This window comes from Haemaphysalis longicornis, unplaced genomic scaffold, assembly GCF_048455015.1.
Source record: "Haemaphysalis longicornis isolate Haplotype H1 unplaced genomic scaffold, Haemaphysalis longicornis Haplotype H1 scaffold_1, whole genome shotgun sequence".
Lineage (NCBI taxonomy): Eukaryota > Metazoa > Arthropoda > Arachnida > Ixodida > Ixodidae > Haemaphysalis > Haemaphysalis longicornis.
In genome coordinates, this window is record NW_027526203.1 from 232,671,462 (window position 1) to 232,694,768 (window position 23,307).

Consider the following 23,307-nt stretch of genomic DNA (forward strand, 5'->3'; position numbering starts at 1 on the left):
CGGCACTGTGGCAACAACTAGGCGTTGCAGTAAAAGCTCGTTAATTCGAACTCTGTTAATTCAAACCTCCGGTTAATTCGAACTAACCCCCGTTGTCCCGCACAGCCCTGTACATTTCAACGAGGGAAAAACCCCGATAATTCGAACGCGTCTGTATCCAGAACGGTTCATTCGAACTATGATCCCCTGGTTTCCATCGCTCCTCGCAGAAGAAGTCGGCCCAGAGTGATTACAGTGTGTTGCAAATCCAAACCAAACCAAATTTACTAGAGATGCAAAACAAGGAAACAGAAAAACAACAGCGTGGCGCGCGCGCTACGCTCCTGCAGCAGCTTATTTCGCTTCTACAGAGGGCGCCGCGCCACCAGCGCCAGTGCTACGGCGCATGCCATTATTATTTACGAAACGTTATTTACGAAATCACCCGCCACAAGCATGTAGTAGTGCCTAATTCGCGAAAACAAGTCCAGAGGTGGGTTTTTTGTATTCTGCCCGCGCTGCGTGGCGCGATTACCATTCATTCTAGCGCCCGCCCGCTATTTTGAACTCCGCTTCATTCGAACAATTTTATGGTTCCCTTCCAGTTCGAATTAACGAGCGTTTACTGTATTAAGTAAACAGAACTCATAAACAAGCTTTTCCTTGCAGACAACCACCAGGATCACGCTCATGCAAAATGTTGCGTAAGGACTAAACGGGGCTAATTAACAAATTATTTTATGAAAAACTTCATACGCTAAAACTAGTCTTCTTTCTCAAAGTGTGCGCGGGTCCGCTTTGTGGTGTAAGGAGAGTTATATTGCAAGATGGAAGAGTTGTGGTTCGCACCATCCAAAAAAATGATGTAAAGAAAGACGGCACTCAGCTGTACGCTGTGCCGCCTTTATAAAAGTTCGGTCGTGGCGGAGACATCTGTAGTTGCGGTCAGTGGTAGCTTCGAAGAGCCATGCAGCGATACAGCGGCAGTGGGGCAAACTGTGTAGCAAAAAGTGCGCATCGCCTGCTTGGGGCAGTAAGATTGGAGTGCTACGCACAAGCGGCCCGCCTGCGGGCGCTCATTTAATTTCGCTCCGAGGCCAAGATTAAGTGGGCGACACATCGTGGCCGAAGCGGCATTGCTTAACTTTATAAAAGGGAAGCACCCGGGCGTAAGACAGGCTTCATGTGATTGCAGCTTGGTTTTGAATATTGATGCCGGAAAGTTAATTAGCGAGTTTGGGATGAAAGCGTTCCTCAGAAGCGCGTTGCACCAGCTCTCCGATCCTTTCCTGATTTCGACGAAATGTAGAAGGTATTTTTGCGCCACGTTTTTTTTTTTGACCACCAGACGTTGTTTCTTGCTTCTTCATGACTACGTTTGTAACTTACTTCCGTCTTCGAAATCAAGCTTTCCCAGCCTTGTTGCGCACCTTTTTTTTTTTTTTTTAAGTTGCTGAACGAATACACTTCCAGTTCTATAACCCAAACATAAAATATATTTTTCTGCGAGATGCACGAGTAAATGAAACTGTGTGCTGTTAGCCATGTAAAATCTCCAGTCCCGGGTTCAATTCTTGTTTTGGGCTAAGTAAGGCGGCGGAATGGAGCACCCGAAGAAAATGCCATGGATGAGGATGTCGCTTTCGGAGAATTGACGCGGTGATCGTGGTGCGTAACTGTAAAAGTTCCAACGCAGCATGGAAACATTTGCTCTCCCTTCACTAAACCTAGCGTTACTTATTGTTCCCTCATTACTGGCACGGCGCACATTGGACGTATTTGCAATCAGAGTAGCCTGGCACTATACTTCGCAACAATGCAGAAATATTCCCGTGTTTGAAGGCAGCGCGGTTGTGCCGGGCCGCGCTCACGGCGATGGCATTGTCCGACGAGACCCGCATTTCGCAACATGGTTTTCATGTGCGCCGTTGCGTATTGACTGTGTGGTTCCCGGTGGCTGCTTTCAGAACATGTGGTGTGCGAGGACGAGTTCAAGTACGCCCTGCTGGCCAACAACTGCCTCTGTCCCGGTGCCTCCACCCTGGTCACGCTCCTACTGCACACGTCACGCGGACAGTGAGTGCAGCAACGCATACGCTTGCGCGCAACGTCAGGCGTGGCCAGCTAATCTTGGAGGATGAGGCCGATATTAGAGAAACCAGACGCTGCGCGTGCTGCAATCTTCTAGGTGCTAGCGGCCAATAGCTGGCTATTACGAAGACCTCGAGTTTCACCCGCGCTGACTAAACGTAGAACAATCAATAACGGCCTTTTGTTGGGGTTGTTGCGGGTTTTTTTGCTATGCGTGCACGCGGGTGCCTGCGCGTGTGTTTGCGTGCGTGGTGCACATGTGTGTTCGTGTGTTTAAATTTTATGGGCGGTTTTTGTAAGCAACACCCTAAGACCTAGTTGTGTCGGACTAAAGCAAACACACAAAAAAAATTGCGGAAATAACTTCCTTGATTCATTAAAAACTTTTTTGATGCTTTTAAAACAAAGGTGCCATTCTCAAGCACGCCGTTTCTAGTTACAAATAAACCGCTCCGTTTGTTTACCATATGTAGAACAGAATCTCGAGACTGTGCTGTTCAAGACTTATTTCGACGCGTTCGTGCTCCATTCCTACCTGGCGATTCAATGAAATAGCGAAAACCAACGAAGAAGAAAGGCCAAAGAAATAACGCCGCAGTGGTTGCTTTGTCCTTCCATCCTCGTGGGTATTTAGTGTGCTGTAAGCTATAAAACCCCTAGGACCTCCAGTTCCAGTGGTATCAAAAAGAGCATATGGCACTGTCAGAGAACTGTTTTTGATTTTTAAGTTAAAAGGCATATAAACTCCAGGTAGATGCTACATTAAGAAGAAAATAATTCGACGTCAGCATCCCAGTAACGCCAGACTGTGGCGGCGGGAATGTCTGAAAGAGGTCTAGATGGAGTGTAGCTCGCGGCATACAAGTGCGAGGAGTCGCACTTGTGCGGGTTCCATTTTGGTGCCCTTCAAACACAGCGGCTGGGCGCTGCGTCCTCCTTGAGTCTTCCAACAGTGGAGTACCTAGTGTGTGATTTTGCTGCGCGGGCTGCACCTTCCCCTGACGTAGTTATGACATTCTTTTGCTGCCTCATTTCGTAAGAGTCTGAGTTCATAGGCTCAGTGTCGAAGCAACACTTCTAGCAGCATTTTTGTGTGAACTTTTAATTGCTAATACGTGCGTTGGCTAAGGCAACGATTAAACGATGTCGGACCTGCAGAGCTCTGCTACTTTACTGAGGGCTGACAAAACCTTGCTTTAAGTCCACGTTTCCCGTCCATATTTTACAATCACAACGAGAAGATAACGCACTTCGTAATTAATGTGTCATCATTACGATTGATAGTGCGGCGTCTGCGCTAGGAGTGCGATTCCGGTTGAGTGACAGTTTTGGTTGCGAGACGAACTGAACTCACTTCACCCCCCTCTCTCCATCACCTCCTCCTCCCGACTCTTGTCTGCCGGCCCACTTCCGCAGAGGATTTGCACTCATCAATCCTTGCACACTTGCCCTTTGAAAGTGTGTAGTGTATGTAAAAGCGTACCACCCAGCAGTGCTTCTAATTTTCGCCCGGGTTTACACAGGAAGAAAATTTTAGTGTTTCAGACGGGCTCCTAAACGTAATGCGAACAAATGGCCCAAACAGTTTACAGGCGCTGTGAGCATTGCCCATCCATACAAAAGCCCTGCTCGATTTGTATAGAGTATTCGCTTCCCACGTAACAGTCCAGGGCTCCAGTTCCGATGAAGATGTTTTTTTTTTTTTTTTTACAGGAGAAGCTCTATTGTTTACGTACACTTTTCGGTGTCCTCACATCAGAGCAACTCAGGCTCCACGTGAGTTTAAATCACGGCGCTCTCCATATCGTGAGGCGTTCTGAAGCACGTGCTTTAATTTGGCATAGCGAACGAGCGGTAGGGCAACGTGGTGGAGGCAGATAGAAGCCATGTGAAATCACAAGGCGGAAACAGATCGCGAAAGCAAATAATCTCAAGCGGCAAGAGGATAAAGCCCTTCTAGAACGCGGGGACGGAACCAAAGCGCCCCTGGCGTTCAATTGGACATTATGGCATCCAATTCAAAACCATATAGAAGTGTTTGGGTGCCCTCAGGCTGTCCTCAGACCGTGGGTTACTTGCGATGACACTTCCCCTGTGGTCGTTGTCGGTGATTTCAGTGGGGGTGTGTCGGGACAACCGAAAAGGGAGTGGTTTACGTGTTTTATGGCCGAGATGTTTGGCTTGCGATGCCACACCGATCCGGTACAAAATGATCGCCCAGCGGCGTACGTGCGTAGATTTGACATTTTCGAAGAATGTGTCTACAATTGCGGGTACGCCGATCAGTGATATCACGCGAAGATGAAGCCAGTATGACCGCCGTTATTATAGGTGACAATGGCTTTACAGCTCTGCTGGTCATCCACATTCGCATGGCTGAATGGCTGAATGACCTTGATTTGGGTTGGAATTTAATGGTTACGGGGTTTAACGCACCGAAGCAACACCTGGGCTGTGAGGCGCGCTGTAGTGGAGGGCTCCGGATGCATTTTCACCACCTGCAGGGGATTTTTAACCTGCGCAAAAATATCGACAAACAAGCGTTTCCGCTTTTAAGGCTTCAGAATATTAAAGCTTCAGATGATATGAAAACATCATCAGCCCTTTTTTTTTGTGAAGATGGAGTAGCGGAAGCTCTAGCGACGATATGGGTTTACCAGGGCGCAGTCCAATGAGCACACGAAACAAAACTCATTTGTCTGTAATGGCCGGATCAGCATACTTCTTTGTTAATTAGCTGAATGAAGCTTAGAAGCACCAGAGTTTTATTCCACCCTTACAAAAATGGATTTTGAGTTTCAATTCTTTTCCTGTTGAGTTTTAATTGAATCAACAGAAACTTAATTCAAACTCAATTGGCTATTGAGATGTGTCAGTAGAAACTCAGAAGGATTTGTATTGAGCAAACGCAATACAAAAGCAATTGACACCAGTCTATTGAAACTCTTTGGAGAACCAATTGACAAAACTCATCAGGCTGAAACATACACTTTGAAGGGCTATTTTTTTCAGCGCTGCCCACTGTGTCTGCTGAATTAAGACTACTAGGTTACTTTTATGTTTTTTTATTATACATTGACATTTCTATTGAGTGCAGTCAATAAAAAGTCAACAAGGTTTCAATGGACAAAACTCAACAGAATATCAAATGACTTCGTTTAATTGAAACTCAATAGAGTTTCTACTGACAAAAATCAAGTAAAATTGAGAGTCGAGCTAGTTGGTGCTACGTTGTTTAAATATATACCAGTGTCCTTCTTTTTTGTCCATGTTTTATGTTTCGAGCTTAATTTTCAAAGCTGATAAAACTCCTTAGGCCAGTAGCCTTTACCAGCAGCATCTTCGATTGATTGATTGATTGTAGGGTTTAACGCGCCGACGCAACGCAGACGATGAGGCGCGCCGTAGTGGAGGGCTCCGGATTAATTTTGACCACCTGGGGATCTTTAACGTGCGCCGAAATCTCGCACACACGGGCGTTTTTGCTTTTCGCCTCCATCAGAAAAGCGGCCGCCGCGGCCGGGAATAGAACCCGCGACCTCGTGCTCAGCAGCGCAACGCCTGGCAGCATCTTCGCCCAAATAATAATTATACCTGCTAAGTGGGGAAATCAATTATATTGGACAATTTTTGACTGCATTTCCTCAAATACTGCCGCAACATGCTTTGCACAAAACAATGGAAATAAACATTGACAAAACTCTAGTGACTCATCTCTTCTGGCACGTGACTCCCGCGGAATCGTTTCCTTGCTATAGCAGCGCATTTTCTTCTTTATACCTTAGCACGCATTGACATAATGAGTGAGCAATCTCCACTACTGCTGCTAAGCTTCCGCTTTAGCGGCAGTGGACATATTCGAAGTCAGTCTTCCGGGAAAGTTGGAGCGGAATCATGAAGCATGCATATCTCGCCGGGAAAAAACGGAAAGGCGGGGGGGGGGGGGAGGCTACACATCTCGGGTCCCAGTTCTGGGGACAAAAAAAAGTCGTCACTCCCCCTACCTCTTTTCACACATACAATGCTGTGATACCTTGTGTTCCGGGAAGGTAGGTGGGGAGGAGGTACATTTAAAACGCGATTCAATCTGCTACATCTACAAAAAGCATATGTGACATCGCATCCTAGTGCGATGATTCAGTGTTTTTCTGTGGAGGCACGATACTAACAGCGCTGTTTTGCAGAAATGAATACTTATCTCACAAACCCAAACGCACAAGAATATTCCAGTGACGAAATTGTGCCTATAAATACTCAGAAAAAAAACAGCAAAACTTTGGTGTAAATGCCTAAACTTCGAAAAAAGAACAATTAAATTTTTGTACACAGCGAACTTTTAAAACAAGCGAACGCAGGCTTGGCCTCATCGTCGTTCACTCGTGAACTTCATTACTCCAGTTATCACTCGCGCACCCCGCCGTGGTCTGAGCCCAAGGACGCGAGTTCTATTCCCCGTCATACATAACTTTCCTTGAGGATACCGTGAACTGTCTATGATAACAACAGTAGAACAGCAATGTGGAATGCAGAGAATTCCACAAGGAGCAAACGCGCATCTACGCTCTATTAAAACAGGTGAAAACAGTTCTTTCACTGCAAAAGAACTCCGTACGCCAGTCCAAGGCGCCGCCGCTCACACGAACTGAACGAACGAACAAACGAAGAAAACAATGAAGAAAGACAAACTGAAGCGCTGATTAACAACTCATCTTTACTGCACAGGGTCACAAAAAGAAAGAACGAGCCTGACACTGCTTCACGCCACTACAAAAAAAAAAAAAAAAAGAGAGAAACCGAACAAATTAGTGGGCTGGCGTGCCGCTTGTTACACTCCGAACCGCTCTCTCGCTAACGATGTCAACACGTCCGCGGACTACGTTTCTCAAACACAAGCGCCTAGCAAATATCTTGCGCCCGCAAGCAGATCAAGAACTTTGAAGCTGTTTTCAAAGATTGGACTTTCCAGAATTCTTCCGTCCTCTCTCCTGCTGCAGTTCGCCGAAGCGGGCGCCCGGACACAAAAGACGCGCCATCCACCTCCACACCCGGCGATAACCAGTTCTTTTGGTTCCTCTGGCACCCTCCCACGCTAAGCTGAAGTGACCGCGCTGTCACGAATGTCTAGTACGCGGCGTTGCCACTGCCGCCAGTGGCGCTGACAGCCAACATTGCGACCTCGGCGGAGTTCGGTTATCTGCAATATAATATTATTACTGCTGCTAGAGGGGTTGGTAATAATTCTATAAAAAATTATTGTAAATATTAACATAGGACTCACAAGCCGCCGTAGGTTTTTTTGATATCTCGTGTCAATGTTTTCACGCTCAGTTTTCACAAGAATGCGTAGCTGTGGCATAGCCATCGCAAACCGATTTGAAACCAAGCCAATGTCGCTTGGTCGCAATCCCGGATGTGCGGGGTCCGGCGTGGTGCGGTCGTGCGGTCGTTCTCGCTGTTCTGTGCAAATTTATAGCTTTCCTCGTGTTGTTGGCGATTTATGTGCCGTGTGTGAATCTTTTCAACCAGCATCGAAGGTCAGACATTGCAGTGCAGCTGGCGATACATCGAATTTATTGAAGGAAAAGCCATCTTATGCGCTCTTCTACCGCCGGTGAACATCCTTTGTGTGTCGTGTTGTGTTTGTGCGCTGTGATCGTACGGTGAAGAAGCTTGCGAAGTGAGGTGTTACCATCCCTGTTAGCCACGCTTTGGAATCCGTCAATTTCACCACGCTGGGAGCCCCGCTGGGAGCGACGTTGTTATAAGGTAAGTTCATTCTTTCCGAGCGCTCCTGTGCAGTGCGCGTCAGGCTTGTCAAGGGCAAGCGAGCACGCGGCTTCGGAGCATGCTGGCGACATCTGCTGATAGCTGCTGGGTTAGAGATAGCTTGCCATTGCGCGTGCGTGGATCTCGGACAGGCCCTGGCCGGTCGTCGTTCAGCTTTGGCCTCTAAAATTTGGAGACACCACCACCCGCAACGGGTGCTTCTTTTCTTCGTGCCAGCCGTGAGCTGTGACGCCGGAGATCAGTGCGTAATTTGACGCGGTGCATTATCACCCCAGGGACTTACGTAATCGCACAACAGGTTCGACCGAAATCCCTGCAGTGAATTCTTGTTGCGTGCTTTCCGTTTGGTGCGCTTGAGATGCAGAAGATTGGCGCTCGTTGCTTTATGCGATTACGTAACTGCCTGCGATAAGCGCGTCAAACGGCGCGTCTATCTGGCCTGTCACCGCTCATGGCTGGCACTGGGGAAGACCAGTGCCCCTCGTGGGTGGTGGCGTCTGCAAATAACAGTGGCCCATGCGAAATGACGACCGGCCCGACCCTGTCCGAGATCCGCGCACGCGCAATGGCAAGCTATCTCTAACCCAGCAGTTATCAGCAGATGTCGCCAGCACGCTCCGGAGCCGTGCGCTCGCTTGCCCTAGACAAGCCTGACGCACACTGTACATTTCATCATGACAAATGTTGTGCAGACCTTCCTGAATGGCGATACTCACGACTTGGTTATTTGTCGGTATATGAACAGTGTTTTTATTCCCGCCGTCTCCAGATCGACCTAAAGGGTATGATTTCACTTCAGCCTTGCAAAAATACTGTACGTAAGTGTAACAAATTGAAGGGGGAGGCTATTGTACCGGCACACAACATTTTGACATCAATCAGTGTTTTATTGTCTTCCGCGCTGCTGTATTGCTTTCGCGTGTTCTATATTTGTATGTATCTTAAGCTAAAGATCTAACAAAACCTTTGAAGGCAATTGACAAATGAATAAAATCCCAGATGCAGTGCCGCTACAGAACGGAGCAGCAGCCATGAATTACCTAGTACGAAGTGTCATAAAAAAAGAAAGAACACCATGATGAATAAATAAAATGTTTGACGAACGAAGTTAACGAAAATGAAAAAAAAAATGAAAGAGGTTGAATCGAACAAGTGCCTGTCGGATCAATAACAAACGCTCGAATACTGTGCCATGCAAGGACACCTGACAGCGCTAGGCTGAGAGGCAGATCTACCAGTCACAAACAGGATAGTGTGTTCAACCAGTTAGGAGACATGGCGGTAAAATATACTTGCAAGCTAAAGTGCTGGCAGCCAGCAATATATTTGAGTATTAATTTGAACGATTGCTTGGAGAAAGAGCGTTCCCTGAGTGCAGAGCAGTGACAAATGTGGCCTAAACCGTACTTCATCCCAGCTAAAAAAATAATGCCCAAGAATATAACAAATTCATTGATTGCTTTTGGAAAATAGAGACTATGTATCCGCAGAAGGTAGGGTTTAAACCCAAAACATCTTTACACAAGTCTGATGTGTTACCTCGGCACCCTAAAGGCAAGCAGACACTTTGGCTTTAAAACCAATGCAGAAAAAAACCTGCTGCGTTAGTAGTAGTTGGAAACAGACTGCACACTGTTGTCATATATTAGTCTTTTACCACTAAGTGCCAATTCTCTCCATGTATCTTTCCGTGAATTTCTCATTTGCCAATTTTTGTCACAGGTGCTAGGCAGCTTGCGCTAGAACATGCACAGGCGTCAAACTTTCAAACTGATGAATACCAGTTTTGACTTAAGCACTTGCTCGACTTGCTAGCGTAAATTGAAATTTGCCATTGCTTCTAATCACAACCTGCTGACTGCCTTTCTCGGAGCAGTTTTGAATAAGTTGGGCTGAATGTGGTGTGAGTAATAGCAAAATCACTGAATAACATTTTGGCTGAATGTGGCATCAGACGTGCCACTGACTGATGCTACACCGGCATTGCGCGAGGGCTTAGTCAATCTGTTTTGACAGATGTTCTGCCTCTAGGAATTACCCAAATGATTGGTCGGCATGGTATCACTATACTGTTTTAGTGCTGCTAGTGTATAGAAAATCTCGCCAAGCAAAGGGATACAAGCTTTTAAATTATTTCTCATTTACAGAAACTGATGTTTTTCCCCTCACCAAACAAAACTGTTTCGTGTTCTCCTTGTGTGTAAACTGGCATTAGACGGCCTTGTTATACTGGTATACCCCTCTGACATTGTTATGATGAAGGCAAAAATGTGGATATACCCATGTCTCATATGATCCCTTTAAGCTGCTGCTTAGTGTTACTTGTTTCGTAAACGTACTGCAAGGCACACGCCATACTTCAGCGTTACAAGAGTGTAAAAGACTGCGAAATTCAAGTTATGTATTTTTCCTGTCACGTTCTTTTTGCCACGTTTTTTTTCCATCATGGTTCATGTATTTTTTTCCACTAGTCGGTAAGCACAAAGTATTATGTGCTCATCCATTCATAAAGCCATTTGCGATGATTGCCTGATGTAGTAACTTTAGATTACAGTACCATCTGATCCTAGTTTTTTTTAATCAAGGCTTGTTTTGTAAACAAGTTCATGCAAGTTGACAATTTTCTAATTTTGTTTTACGAGATTTCAAGCATTAAAATTTCAAAAAACAAAATCCACAGGTTGACAGGTATGCTTTTGCACAGGTTTGGGGTTTCTCCTGTCAGGTAGTGGCTCTACCAGTCTTTATAGGCCTATTTGGATTTCTTTTGGGCCTGAAAGATGTGGAAGACACGATTACGGACCCATGCGGGTGATTTTTTGGCTCCCTGCCGCCTTGAAACATAGTCGTTCCTGTAGATTTCAGGCGCCTTAATGCGGAAGGCATTCAACTAAAGGCATTCCACTCCCTACCAATTGTAGAATTAATTGATGCGGCTAGCTTGGCTTACGGCATTAAAATCTGAGGAAAGCTTATACACTTGTTGAACTGCTATCTCCCTGCTTTCCAAACATACAAGCCAGGTAACTTTTAAAATAGCCAGGTACTTAAACCAGCATGCTTAATGAGAAGGGATGCAATCATCATTTCGTACTTGACTGGTGCAAACAAACAAGTCTGTTTCTTGTATTTTGCAGGCTACACAGTCAAGTAGGCAAGTGGACCCTGCGAGGCTCCAGCCCTCCCGTGATGCTTTCGTGAGCAATAAAGCAAGCTTTGCCATGCAACACCTCACTATTTCGCCTGCTCATTGGACACCTTGACGACAGTTTTTAGAATGTTTTTGCAATATTGAAGCAGACTTAGTATATATTAGTACAGTTAACTGAACTTTACTATGCAATTGTTGAAATAACTTGACAAAAAACTAACAGGAAATCAAACGGGCTGTCTTGAATATGCTCAGTAGGTTTTCATTTGACATTTCTCAACAGGAACTCAACAGGAGAATGAATAGAGAGTCAACACAGACTCAACTGGAACTCAACAGACTTTTCTCAATAGACTTTCAATTGACACGTCACAACAGGAACTCAACAGGAAAAGTGTATTGAGACTCAACAGAAAGTCAATTGAAATTCAACAGACATGTTGACTATAGTCAATAGACTTTCAATTGAAACTCAGCGTTGAGTTTCAATTGAAACGCGGCGGCCAATTTTCAACGAGAACTCAATACAAAATTTCTATTCAAAGTCAATTGACTGTCAACACAATGTACTGAGTAAAGTCAATTGACTTTCAATTCAATCTCAATAACCATTTTTGTAAGGGCAGCGGGCAAACATGGGGCGGTCCGTTTCCCTCCCGTAAAAGCCCGTGTATTGGCAGCAGACGGGAAATCCACAATATTTACAACTTCACTGTGAACTTGTTAAATATAATAAGTAAATTTAATTCGGCGCAACGATGGAGTCGTTTTCGCGGCCAATGGTCGGGATAGTTTGGGGATAGTGTCGATAAAACAAGTTAAAGCCGTTTTCTGTAACCATACTCCCTCCGTAGACGGTCATGTATAAACAGCAGATGGGAATTATGTAACGTCTTCACCGTGAACTAACTAATTATAGTTCGCCTTAAAAGTATTCAGCAGACTAAAGGGCCAAGAAGAATTTTTCGTCCGCAAGGCCAACTTTCAGCGAGCCATGCGTCAAGCCTCTGCGGTGTTTTGGTCTGCATCCCCAACGTCTTTACGGTGTGAATCAATATTTTCCTGGTTATGATTCCCGAAGTTACCGAGCCGGTCAGTGCGAACAACTTATTTTCATTCAGGTTCTCCTATCGAGGTTCATGTCAGGTCTCCGTGCCTCGCTAAAACGCCGGCCCCCCGTTTACTGCACAATTAAAGAAGTTTTCCTTAATCTACCGTTTTTCCTCGGCAGCTACGTGGCTGAAAAAACCGGGAGGTCCAACTAGGCAGGCCGCGTACCAACCGGGTTATTACGGCGAAGCTGTTTACGGCTAACATACCGTATGATTTTCTTGCCCATGGGCTAGAACTTCCAGCGCTATGCCTGTAAAAGCCGGCCTCGTTTCCAGGTTCCGTACCATTGTTGCGAGTGTGGCGAGTTGTAGCGACCGCAGTCTGCTGGTAGCGGGGCCGGTCGCCTTCGCTTCGTCGAGCCAGGACTAGGGGAGAGCTTAGAGCAAACTCAACGGGTTTATTTACATTTTTACAGTGAGTTGTCGAGATGAAGACAGAAGACAGATCTTGGCGGGCCGCAGCACGCCCTTTTTGTTGACCCCCGATCCCTAGTTCCCTAGGTTGGGGATCCCCATACAAAACTATGCGGACCAATGGTGATGTGTAAGTTCCTCGCTGTGAAGCACCGCCCTCGGGTAGGGACACGCCTTTCAGGTATGTCGGCAGATGCACGGCACACCCACACACACACCCTTGCCACTCGTCAGGAGCCTGTAGTAGAGGGGAAGAACGGAAGACGCGCGAGCGCCTCGTATCTTTTTGGTGTCCGCCGCGCGCTGCGTTCCCACGGTGGGGTTCTCGCACGTACTTCCCAGGGAGCTAACAAGGTTCGTGGAATCACTCCGGGAAGGGTTAATGGCTTGACCATTGCCACTGCCTTCTTCGCTGTGCTGCCGCCGCCACTGGGTCCCATTGTCCGGTCGTCGCCGTCTGGGCTTTCACGCGCACACGCGTTCAGTTGCTTAGGCCGGGGGAAGAGCGGCGGCTCCTTAATCCCTTAACACTCAACACCGCTCAAAAGCCGCTGTCAATCAGTGGCCGCCGCCGCGTTGTCGGCCTCCTTTCGTTTCCATCGACAAGCGGTGGGGAGGTCGACCGGCGGGTGACTGACCCGCGCAAACATGGTGCCAGTGAGTCATAACACCATCCATCACCAGGCGTTCGGCATGCGCCGCGATGATGCATTTGGCTGCATCGGAGAAAGCAATGGCCGATGCCCATCAAGCCTCTGCGGGATTGCCGCAAGAACCTTGTTGGCTAGTGTTGAATAGGCGCTGGTATAGCCAGGACAAGTGCTGTTAGGTCACCCGAAGTGCATCGTGCGTACGAGGAGCAACGACGGAAACAGCGGCGGGTGGCGAAAAAGCACCATGCTGATGATCATGCTACGGAGGCCGGGTGTAAAAGGCAGGCCAGACGAGAGTGTAAATTGGGGCTTGTTGGTGATGCTTTCTTGTAGGCTAGGCGCGAGGCAGACACAGGACGAGACAAGAGATGAGACGAGGACGAGCGCTCGTCCTCGTCTCATCTCTTGTCGCTCGTCCTCGTCTCATCTCTTGTCGCGTCCTGTGTCTGCCTCGCGCTTAGCCTACAAGAATGCAGTCCAGACGGCTAACTTGTGTCCCGAAGCGGAAGACGTGGTGAAGAGACGCAAGTGCGCGAGATTCAAGTGATACTTTCTGGCTATAGACTTCGGATTTAGCTGCGGAATGTGTAATCGCTTCTCCGGGTCACCCTGCTCACGCGAGTCCTGTTCTCCAGCAGACACGGCGGAATGCCCACGACGTCGCTGCTCTTCACTGATACGTCCTGTTGAGTAAAAGTCGCGCAGCGTCTTGCGACTACATTTCTATCGTCTTCAGCGTGTTCACTCCCAATACTTTTCGCATCTGCGTATAACCACATTTACAGGTTCGCTGGCCAACCCACTGCACAGGGCGGAATCATAGAGTTTCATACTGATATATACCAGGGGGAAATCGGTCGCTGCAGTCGCCGGCCGCCGTGGGCGGCGCCATTGCCGCTAGCGATGTTCCTCGCCTACTTGGCTCAGCTAGCCATACGGCTTATTTTTTGTCTGGGAGGCAAAATCAACAAAAAAGGGTAGCATTTTTTCTTGTTCATCGTCCATGAAGCTTCTATGTAATCAATGACAAAATACTCTTTTTGGAGATTCAATTTTATAAAAACAAAGCAATATCGATGAACCTTCTAGAGTAATATTGTCGGTTTTTTGCAGCCAGAGCCAACTTTCTAGCCTGTTCATGAGCCATGCCAAGGACAAGTGGAACGTGCCATCCCGGTACATGACGGAATGCTCGCTGAAGTGTGGGCTCCCTTAGACAGTGGGGCCGGATTTCCCTCTGGTGTATATTAGTATGAAACTCTGTAGGCGGAATAACCTTGAATTTTTCGTCCTGTCTTTTCTTTGTAGACGCTGTAGCCATTAAAGACACCATCATCGTCATCATCGCTATCGTCGTCGTCATCACCATCATAATCATTATAAACATAATTGATTTGCCTTTATTTTAAAGCGTTCTGAATGGCTATTGTTCCGGAGTAAGTGACGCACCGCCCAAAAAGGGAGCGCGGCTGAGTTTATGTTCATCTCAACGCACCAATACTTTGCTTAGGTCCCTAGTGCACTTGGCACTCGGCCCTCTTCGAGCGTTGTGCAAACACGGGACGCAGGAAACTTGAGCCGCAATAATTGCTAGACTGCAGGCGGATCGTAGCGCCAGGTGGTCGATATGGGGAGCGCGCTAAGTGCGCCGACAAAAATCACGCTTTGTCGGCTGGTGCATCAAATAGGACCTTTTTTACTTACTGCGCGCGCACCACCAGTGCAAGCACATCACGGCTGTGACTCCTCATTGCTCGCAGCACCTTGCTTAAGCACGCCGGTCATGCCAATTAAATATTCCTAGGGACTTTTTCCTATGATCCTGGTTTCCTTTGTTCTTTCGTTAAGTGCAATTTGTGAAAGAAAAAAAAACTACCCTTAAAATATTCCCACTACAACCCTATGACATTAGCCTCTAGCAGCGACAGACCTACCTGAGGATACACTTTTCGCTTTTTCCGCCTCTTGCTGTTTTCTGCATAATCACGGCTTGATCCCGTTCTGCATACTTTAAAAAACACGCAAGAGCTAACACTGGAGTCCGTTACCGACTGACCACAGCTACAACTAGTGCAAACGTCCGCAGCCGAGTGGCAAGGCAAATTGTAGGCGAGCGCAGCACTCACTTTGATGGTCAGGTGCCTGTTGAAAAAGTTTTGCACTGGGCGGATATTTGTAAGAGGTCTTTCTCTCTCCCTCTCCCTCTCCCTCTCCCTCTCCCTCCCTCCCTCCCTCCCTCCCTCCCTCTCTCTCTCTCTCTCTCTCTCTCTCTCTCTCTCTCTCTCTCTCTCTCTCTCTGTCGCACGTTTGGTACTTTACGCTGCAGTGCCAAAAACATGTGATCAATGCAGGACACGACTACTATCTAAAATAGTTTAAATTCACTTTCACATGAACGGAAGTTACACCCTAATGACAGGCACTGTGTGTCATCTTCGAAAATGGCACATTGTGACAGCAAAACAAAATACATCTCAAAGTGGCAGCGGAAGAGGAGGAGGCAAAACTTTTATTGCTCCCATTGAATAGGAAGAAAGGAGCGTGGGATGGGTGTCGGTCATCCAGGGTTTTTTACGTCCCTAGTCCGTGATGCCATGGCCAGCGGCAGCTCTAATGGCCCTGGTCACCAGGCCACGCTTGTTTTCCAGGACATCGCTTGACAGCAGGACCTGCCACTTCTCCGGTGTCGGTGCGATGATTTCTGGTAGTTCCGTGACGCCTTTACACTCCCACACCATGTGGTACAAGGTGTTGGGCGTCCCAGGGCAGAAGTTGCACTCGTAGCTGAGGAGCACCGGGTGTATCCTGTACAGCTCTGTGACGTGCGGAAATAGTTTGTTTTCAAAAAGATGGGGCAGGAGCCACCACCCTGCAAAAACTATAAAACACTGTTACCCAGATAATCCACCTAAGCAAACGACTAACAAGCAAAAAAACACGGGTTGAGAAAAGAGGACACAATCAGAATGCTGGAGGCCCTGGTAATTAGCGGAATCACCTACGACACCCCTTACTTGGGGTTAAAAATTGCTGAAATAAAGAAACTCCACATTTTAATTCAGCGAACCTACAAATTAGCACTGGGACTACCAGCCAATACCTCGACAGAGAAGGTTTTTTTGGTTACGTATCCACAACACGTGGCAGAAACTCACTGAGGCACATAAAAGTGAGCCGAATAGAGCGACTCAAGCTTACCCAGACCGGCCGAGCTACCCTGCACCGCCTCGGTTACGAGCCGCGCAAAGGACCCCAAAACCAAAAATGACGCATCCCCCATGCCTTGACGGAATACATCATGGTCGCAAACGTCCTACGCAACATGCACCTAGTTTACACCAGGGGCGAAGGGGAGCCAGGGTCAAGGCCTTGAGAAAAGCCTACAGCAAGGAGAGTTCGACGAGATATGTCGACGCTGCGAGGTACCCGGCAGGAACCAAGTGGGCGCACGCGATTAATGTGACAAACAGCAAAGGAGATGACTCGTGCTCAGCAACGGCCAATACAGATGACACCGACTTCGCGGAGGAGAGTCGGAGTCGCGCTTGCCCCCACCACAGTACGAGATACCCAAGAACGGCTAACCGTCATCACCGACTCGCACGAAGCCTTCCGTAACTTTCAAAAGAACCGTATTTCAGCGATGTCACTTGCTGTACTCCACTGTCTAAGCGTTTGAAAGCACGAGGACTACTGTTTTTTTTCCTTTTTAAGTATTGCGGATACACGCTGCCGCGGGCAAAGCACGAGCATGGTAGTCCCCCAAGTACACAAGAATAGCGCAGACTTTGTTATTAAGGTCAATTAAATGCACTTTGACGTCATTGGCTCGGTAAATAGCCATTGTCATGGACGCAGTGCAAACTGTACAGCCAGGCATCAGAAACATCTTGTAGATAGGAGTACATGGTTTAAACGCATGTATTCCGGCGCAGATGTGTTGCTTAAAGGGGCCCTGAAAGGCGTTTTGAGCACCCTAAATCGACTAGCGCAATCGTTGGATTGGGTCGTCAACATCATCTGTGCCAAGTATTACTCTTTTACGCACAGCGGAAAGCTCACACTTTTGTTGCAAAGTTTGTCGCTTTTTTCTCACCCTTTCCTTCGTGTTTTTGGACGCCGCCATCTTCACATGTCTACATCATCGATTCCCAGATGTTCGTCATGAGCTAGACATCCTGCTATTGGGCGACTTTCTCACGCACTTCCGGCAAAGAGATGAGTCGTCTGCTCAGCGTCGGCTCGCCGGCTGATCTGCCAGCGGAGTGCCGGAGTGCTTGGACATTTTACGACAAACGAAACAAGTGTAAACAAACGCTTAACCGTTTGTATTGAATGGAACAGGACCATAACACGACATGAATATTCTCTTACTTGAGTACGTTCCATAAAGAAAGCGTTGAAGCACCGTGGCACTTCTTTCTTGCAATCGCAGAGAACGCACTGAGCCGAATGCCCGGGTTTGGCGCATACATTTTATTCAACTTACAAACAATCCAGAGATGCGTTTCGAACGAACACAACGTCACAACATGCGTTGCAAGTCCGAACCGCGATTGACAGACGATGGGTTGCCTCCTCCTCACTCACCTTCGGCACTCACCTCGCGCGCGGTTTGCGGGGACGAACAGCAAGTCACTTAACTCTGGCGCACAAGCCGAGATGGCTTTTAGCTACGCACACTGCACATACCCCATGCGAGGTTGAGTCGTACGCCGCTCGAGAAAGATAATCCAGACCATGGGAAGCACTATTCACCCGCAGAAGCACAACGTCGCATTTAATCGCGAAACAAAGACGTCCACAACACACACACCATCGCCTCCTGTAATGCCAAACGCATCTCGCACTTCCAAATGGGAGTGAGTAGTATGCCTGCAGTGCCCATATGCCGCGAGGTGGGGCCCCAAGCTGAACCGGGATCACGCAACCGTAACTGACTTCTAGAGCGGTTTGTGCCTTGTTGCCAGGGCAACCGATGTTTGATATTGTCAAAGAAATGGTGCTCGTTCCAGCGCTAGAAAGCTCAGAGCCGCGGCGGAGCATGTTTTGCCAACATTGCCGCTCTCCACCACGCGTCGCCCCAAGCTGAACTGGCGTTTTGTGCACGGCTTCTGTATCGGTTTAAAATGTCTTTTTCACATGCCGCCGCCAGGAATTACCACCGCCGCAAAATAAGACCCGGCACCAGCGGGGCCACATCTTATACGGCGCTTTTTGGATAAACAGTGCGCTGTGCATCCAAGGGAGCGAGCGCAGGATCCTCCCCGTGCGGCTGCGAGTTCGCCGCCGATAAAGAGTCGCGTGCCGCCGATAGCAAAGTTCTGCAGCAACGTACACCGCGAAAGGGCAAGGCCAGGCCGCCGCACACATGGGGCCAGATTTTTCGTTCGCTTTTCCAGCCTTGAGCGGAGTGCGGGATTCATGGTGTCAACAGAGCTCGCCCGTAGCAGACGGCTGTGTGAGCAGCGCAATAGCGGAAGTACGTCACCGCCGAGGAGCGCAGCATCATGGGAGGGAAGGCTCGCTCGCCGTCAACAGCGAAGAGTAAGTTGAAAGGAGGAGGAAACGCGGCGCGACGATAATGCGCGGTTTTTTATTTACGATTTCTCAGCTAATACTCATCGCTTCAACAAAATTCTTGCGGGAGGAGATTGCTAATACATTGCTTTATTTGGTTACATGTACATCCACGCATCGGCGGAAGGTATTTCAGGACCCCTTTAAAAGAGAATGGAACAGCGGTAATTGGAAGTGGTCTTTCAGGTTTCCTTTCATAAAGGTTTGCTTTTGAAGGTTTCCTTTCTAATTTTTTTTCTTGCGCTCGTGGAAGCATTCTTAAGACAAATTCATCACCGGCACATATAGTGAAACTCCACAACTTGACATCGCAGCCATGTGTATTTTCATAAGAGCTCACTAAAGTAAACTTGCTCTTATTTACGTACACCTTGCGCAGTTCAACCAATGACGTTCGTTATCGGGCTATTTAGCGGGTGTTCAGAGCATTTGCTTGTACTAAACTTCAGAAGACAAAAAATACCATGCGCCGGTGGCGGCCATTCTACCAACTAAAGTCCTGGAACGTTTGGCTAGTCATCATCCGAGGGCCTTAGAAACGCATACTTTTTGCAATGAAAGCCATTGGGCGAACTGTTCGAATGCAGCGCCCTCTAATTTTGGTGACCATGTTTTCCATTGGAACATTTTTTCTCAGAACTGCATTGTTGTTTGGTAACTTTTTCTTGTATGATTCTTGCACAAAAACACGTTACACCCTGTTTCCTGCGCGAAAATTGACAAGTGGAACCCGGCCCGTCCCTGAACCTTAACACGCACTTACTGCGCCTTTTCACGGAAGAAATTCGTGTTCTCACAGTACGTGACCAATGGAGCACCTAGGGGCTTTGCAGGAGAAGTGTTCCACTTGACGCTGTCGAGGAGCTCGGGAGGCTCGTTCCACGCGCCGTGCGACACACCCAGTCACTTGTCCTTGTTTATGACACTCGCGTTCATATCACGGTGTGCTATACTCAGAGCGTTTCAGACAATTTCTCTGTCGCTATCAAAATGGCTACATCACCTGCATAAGCCAGGATGCGTACCTCACAAGCCTGAAGCACGAAGCCCCTTGCTGGCATCACTTTAGTATGCAGAGGCTTTAAAAACTACGCAAACAACGGTGTGATGGTGCAGCCCTGCAGCACGCAAGAGCGGACATCTATGCGCCGCAACAGTTCACCGTTAAGTAGTTGCCGTGGTCGCAGCTGACAAAAAAAGCCGGGCTAGTTAATGCGTTGTCACCTGAGGTTCCGAAATATATTGTGGTGGAGGTGCGGGGTAATCCGCTGCACTTCGATCCGTGTGAACGTATTGATCATCACAGTATTCATCTGGACACAACTCCTGTGCACAATTCAAGTGGCCGCCTTCGAGGTCTGCAGACGGAATTAGGGCTGCTCGTGACACCACCTAGCGTAATGTCAACGACGGCTAGCCAAACCAACCAGTGCAGCGGAGCCTTCTCACCGCTGGTCGTCCACTCGCAGCGCACGCCGCGGTCATCCCACGGCGACACCTTGGACGACGTCGAAGCCTGGCTGGAACATTTCGAGCGCGTAGATACTTTCAACAACTGGAATGATGAACGCAAGCTGCGGAATATTTACTTTTCAATCGAAAATTCAGCTAGAACGTGGTCTGAAAATCACGACGGGGTAACTAACGCGATGGCTGGAGTTTCGGCGTGAACTGCTCGACACGCACAGCAGCAGCGACCGGAAGGAAAAGGCCGATAGAGAGAGAAAACTTCTTCATTTCGCAGAAGCCTGTGGTTAGCGCAGCCTAGTGCTTCCGCCTGACGAATGCCCTCTCGCCATTACCGACGCCACAGTAATGGCACAGCGCGAAGAAGCCACAAGACGACTAGTGAGGCAGCACATTAGGTATCAACAAGCAAACGATGCCCGGCGGTACAATGCGCGGCACAGACAAGTTACATACACAAGCACCAGGAGGACTCGTCTGGGTGCCTGTTCGCCGAAGAGGTCACTGAAAAATTGATGCGTTGCAACTTCTGTCCCTACAAGGGTCTGCGTCAGACAGGGCACGTCAGGTAAGAAGTCCTTCCTGAGGTAACTGTGCGTTGCTCGTACCACGACACAGTCCGACGTCGTTCACGTCGCAAGAATGAATCCATACTACACCCGCTCGACTTCACATTGAACTGCTGTGTATGCCGTGCGGCTTTTTGGACGATGCATCGGGACGATGTATTCACGGTGGAAGGGGTAATTACGCAGGTCAGTGCCCCCGCTCGGGTATGTACCGACTATCGGAACGTTGGGGACTAGTAGAGGAGAAGGTTAAGAAGATGCCAGCGCGGTGGTTCTTCCTGCTCTTTCTGACCATCATCTTGAGGGCTGTCTGTAGGTCTTCATTGCCAAGTAAATACGTTTTCTTTGCATTTTACCGTGACAATGTGTTTCAGCCACGTACTGAGACCCACAGGAGTAATATGTGCATGCTACTTACACAAGCTTACGGTAATACCATTACGTTTACACTAATAGCGTATATGTAGGTCTAATTCTAGGGTGATTGGCCAAGTCTCACATTATTTACCGGAGAGACGTAGAAAACAACGCGAAGAGAAAATGGTCACGATTACCATTTAATACTAAGAGAACAAAATACTTTCGTCGGTACTGTGTCCACTGCAATCTAGTCTCGACGGCACGTAATGATTGAATACAGTGGCAATGATTTCATCGGTGCTCAGTCTACTGCGGTGGACTCTAGACGTCACGTAATGATTATATAGAGTTACAATATTTTCATCATCGCATTGCGCGAAATAAAATGTGACGCTTTCGCATTGCAAGCAGTCTCAGGTGCCTCTCTGAGTGCTTCCGAAATGTATTTTTGCGTTACCAGCGTAACTGGAACGCTGCGAATATATGATTATAAGGTTTAACGTGCAGACGCTTCACGGGCGATCAGGCGCACCGTAGTGGAGGCCTCCGGACTAATTTTGTCAACCTGGGGATCTTTAACGAGCGCTGAAATCTCAAACACATGGGTATTTTCGCTTTTCGCCTCCATCAGAAGGAACGCTGCGAAGAAAAACCATGTACAAAGTAATGCATAATATAAAATCGTTCACACTACTTTATTTTTAGCTTCAAAGTGTGGTACTAAACACGACGGTTTTTTTTTTGCGCTTATCACTGTATAGAATGCAACACGTGCGTGGTCTAAATCGGCTTCAAAAAAATTTTCGGTGGGGTTTCTGCAAACAGGTATTGGACCTCCCATAGCCCGGGAAGAGACCGGGGACGTGCTGGTAGAAATGCCGGCACCCTGAAGCAAACAAAAATTACAAATTGTTCGCAATTCTACATACTTCGCCGGCTGCCGCTTGACCCTACCGGGGAGTGCGTTCTGGAATGTGGTAGAAATAGGCAGATGGGAAGTGTATTTCTAAGAAGCGAGTGAAGGGCTTTAAAAGGGGTGGAGAGAGCTTTAAAACCATTCCCCGCACTGGGACAACAAAATTAAAATCTCACTGCGTGCGCGGGCATTTAAAACTCAGATGTTAAGGCGAAGCCGTAGATTTGTCGCCAAGCGCTAAAATTGAAAATTGACCGTAGTTGTCACCGTCGTCACCCAAATTATAACAGAATTTCCGCCGCCGTAAAGAGAAAATTAGTAAATTAAAAGACATATCGGTTTGTGTGGGATTTGAATCCAGGTCGCAAGAGCTCCAGCCGCTATCCACAGCGCTAGCCCGGCACTGTGCCAGAATGTAACAAGAATTAGCATAATGCGTGCCCCCTGTCAGGTAAACGCGATGGCGCGTTTACCTTCTTTTGTGCACCCGGAGACCCACGAAAAACCGCAACCGACGAGAGGCTAACAGCTTCGCTGCAAAGCAAGAGGTACGCGTAAGACTGTTCAGTAGCGGGAATGCGAAAGCGTTACATATTATTTCAAGCTATTTGATCCTGTATGTCGAATGATAGAACTGTCGTGATTTACATCAACTAATGTTGAGACATCTTCTTCATCACAACGATACAATATGCCAGGTGTGTAATCTTGTCACCTGGGAGGGTGCGGTGGCGTCGGCTGGTGGTGCTTTTAACTACAGCGAGCGCCCGGCTCTTTGCTCGCCGTGCGGCGATTTTGCTTTCCCTTGCTTCTGCTTGGTTCGCGTACTGCCGTGAGCGACCACGTTTCACAGCTGCCTCTGTCATAAGCAGCGGCGGGAACGCGACCACTGCCGACGCGTCACCGCCGCGGCGGTGCGAGGAACGAGAGCGCGCCCGTATACCGCCGAATGTCACCGTCACTGTCGGGTCCAGAAAGCAGAATGAGGTCACGGCACCAAGCGCAAGACATGGCGTCGAGACGGCGAGGACGCTGTGGCTTGAAAAAAAAAAACACATAAAATGTGATGTTAAGTACTGCCTTTCTGTGGAGTCACCATTACAGCTTCGCCGGTAGACCACCTTCACGGAGTAAGATCGCCAATGATCTCAATACTGTCGTTTCTCACGCTGTTACAGCAAGAATCTATACACTGCTCTACACTATGCTGAAGTGCTATCCATGCTTC

At 48.0% G+C, this 23,307-nt stretch overlaps 1 protein-coding gene across 1 annotated transcript in view; it reads left to right on the forward strand.

The window, feature by feature from the left end:
- LOC144158184 (potassium channel subfamily T member 1-like) overlaps positions 1-23,307 on the forward strand; it is a 500,316-nt gene that overhangs the window by 463,117 nt on the left and 13,892 nt on the right. Inside the window, exon 13 of the mRNA XM_077688878.1 lies at positions 1,947-2,055. Coding sequence (XP_077545004.1) covers positions 1,947-2,055 — 109 coding nt within the window. The remainder of the gene's footprint in view (positions 1-1,946; positions 2,056-23,307) is intronic.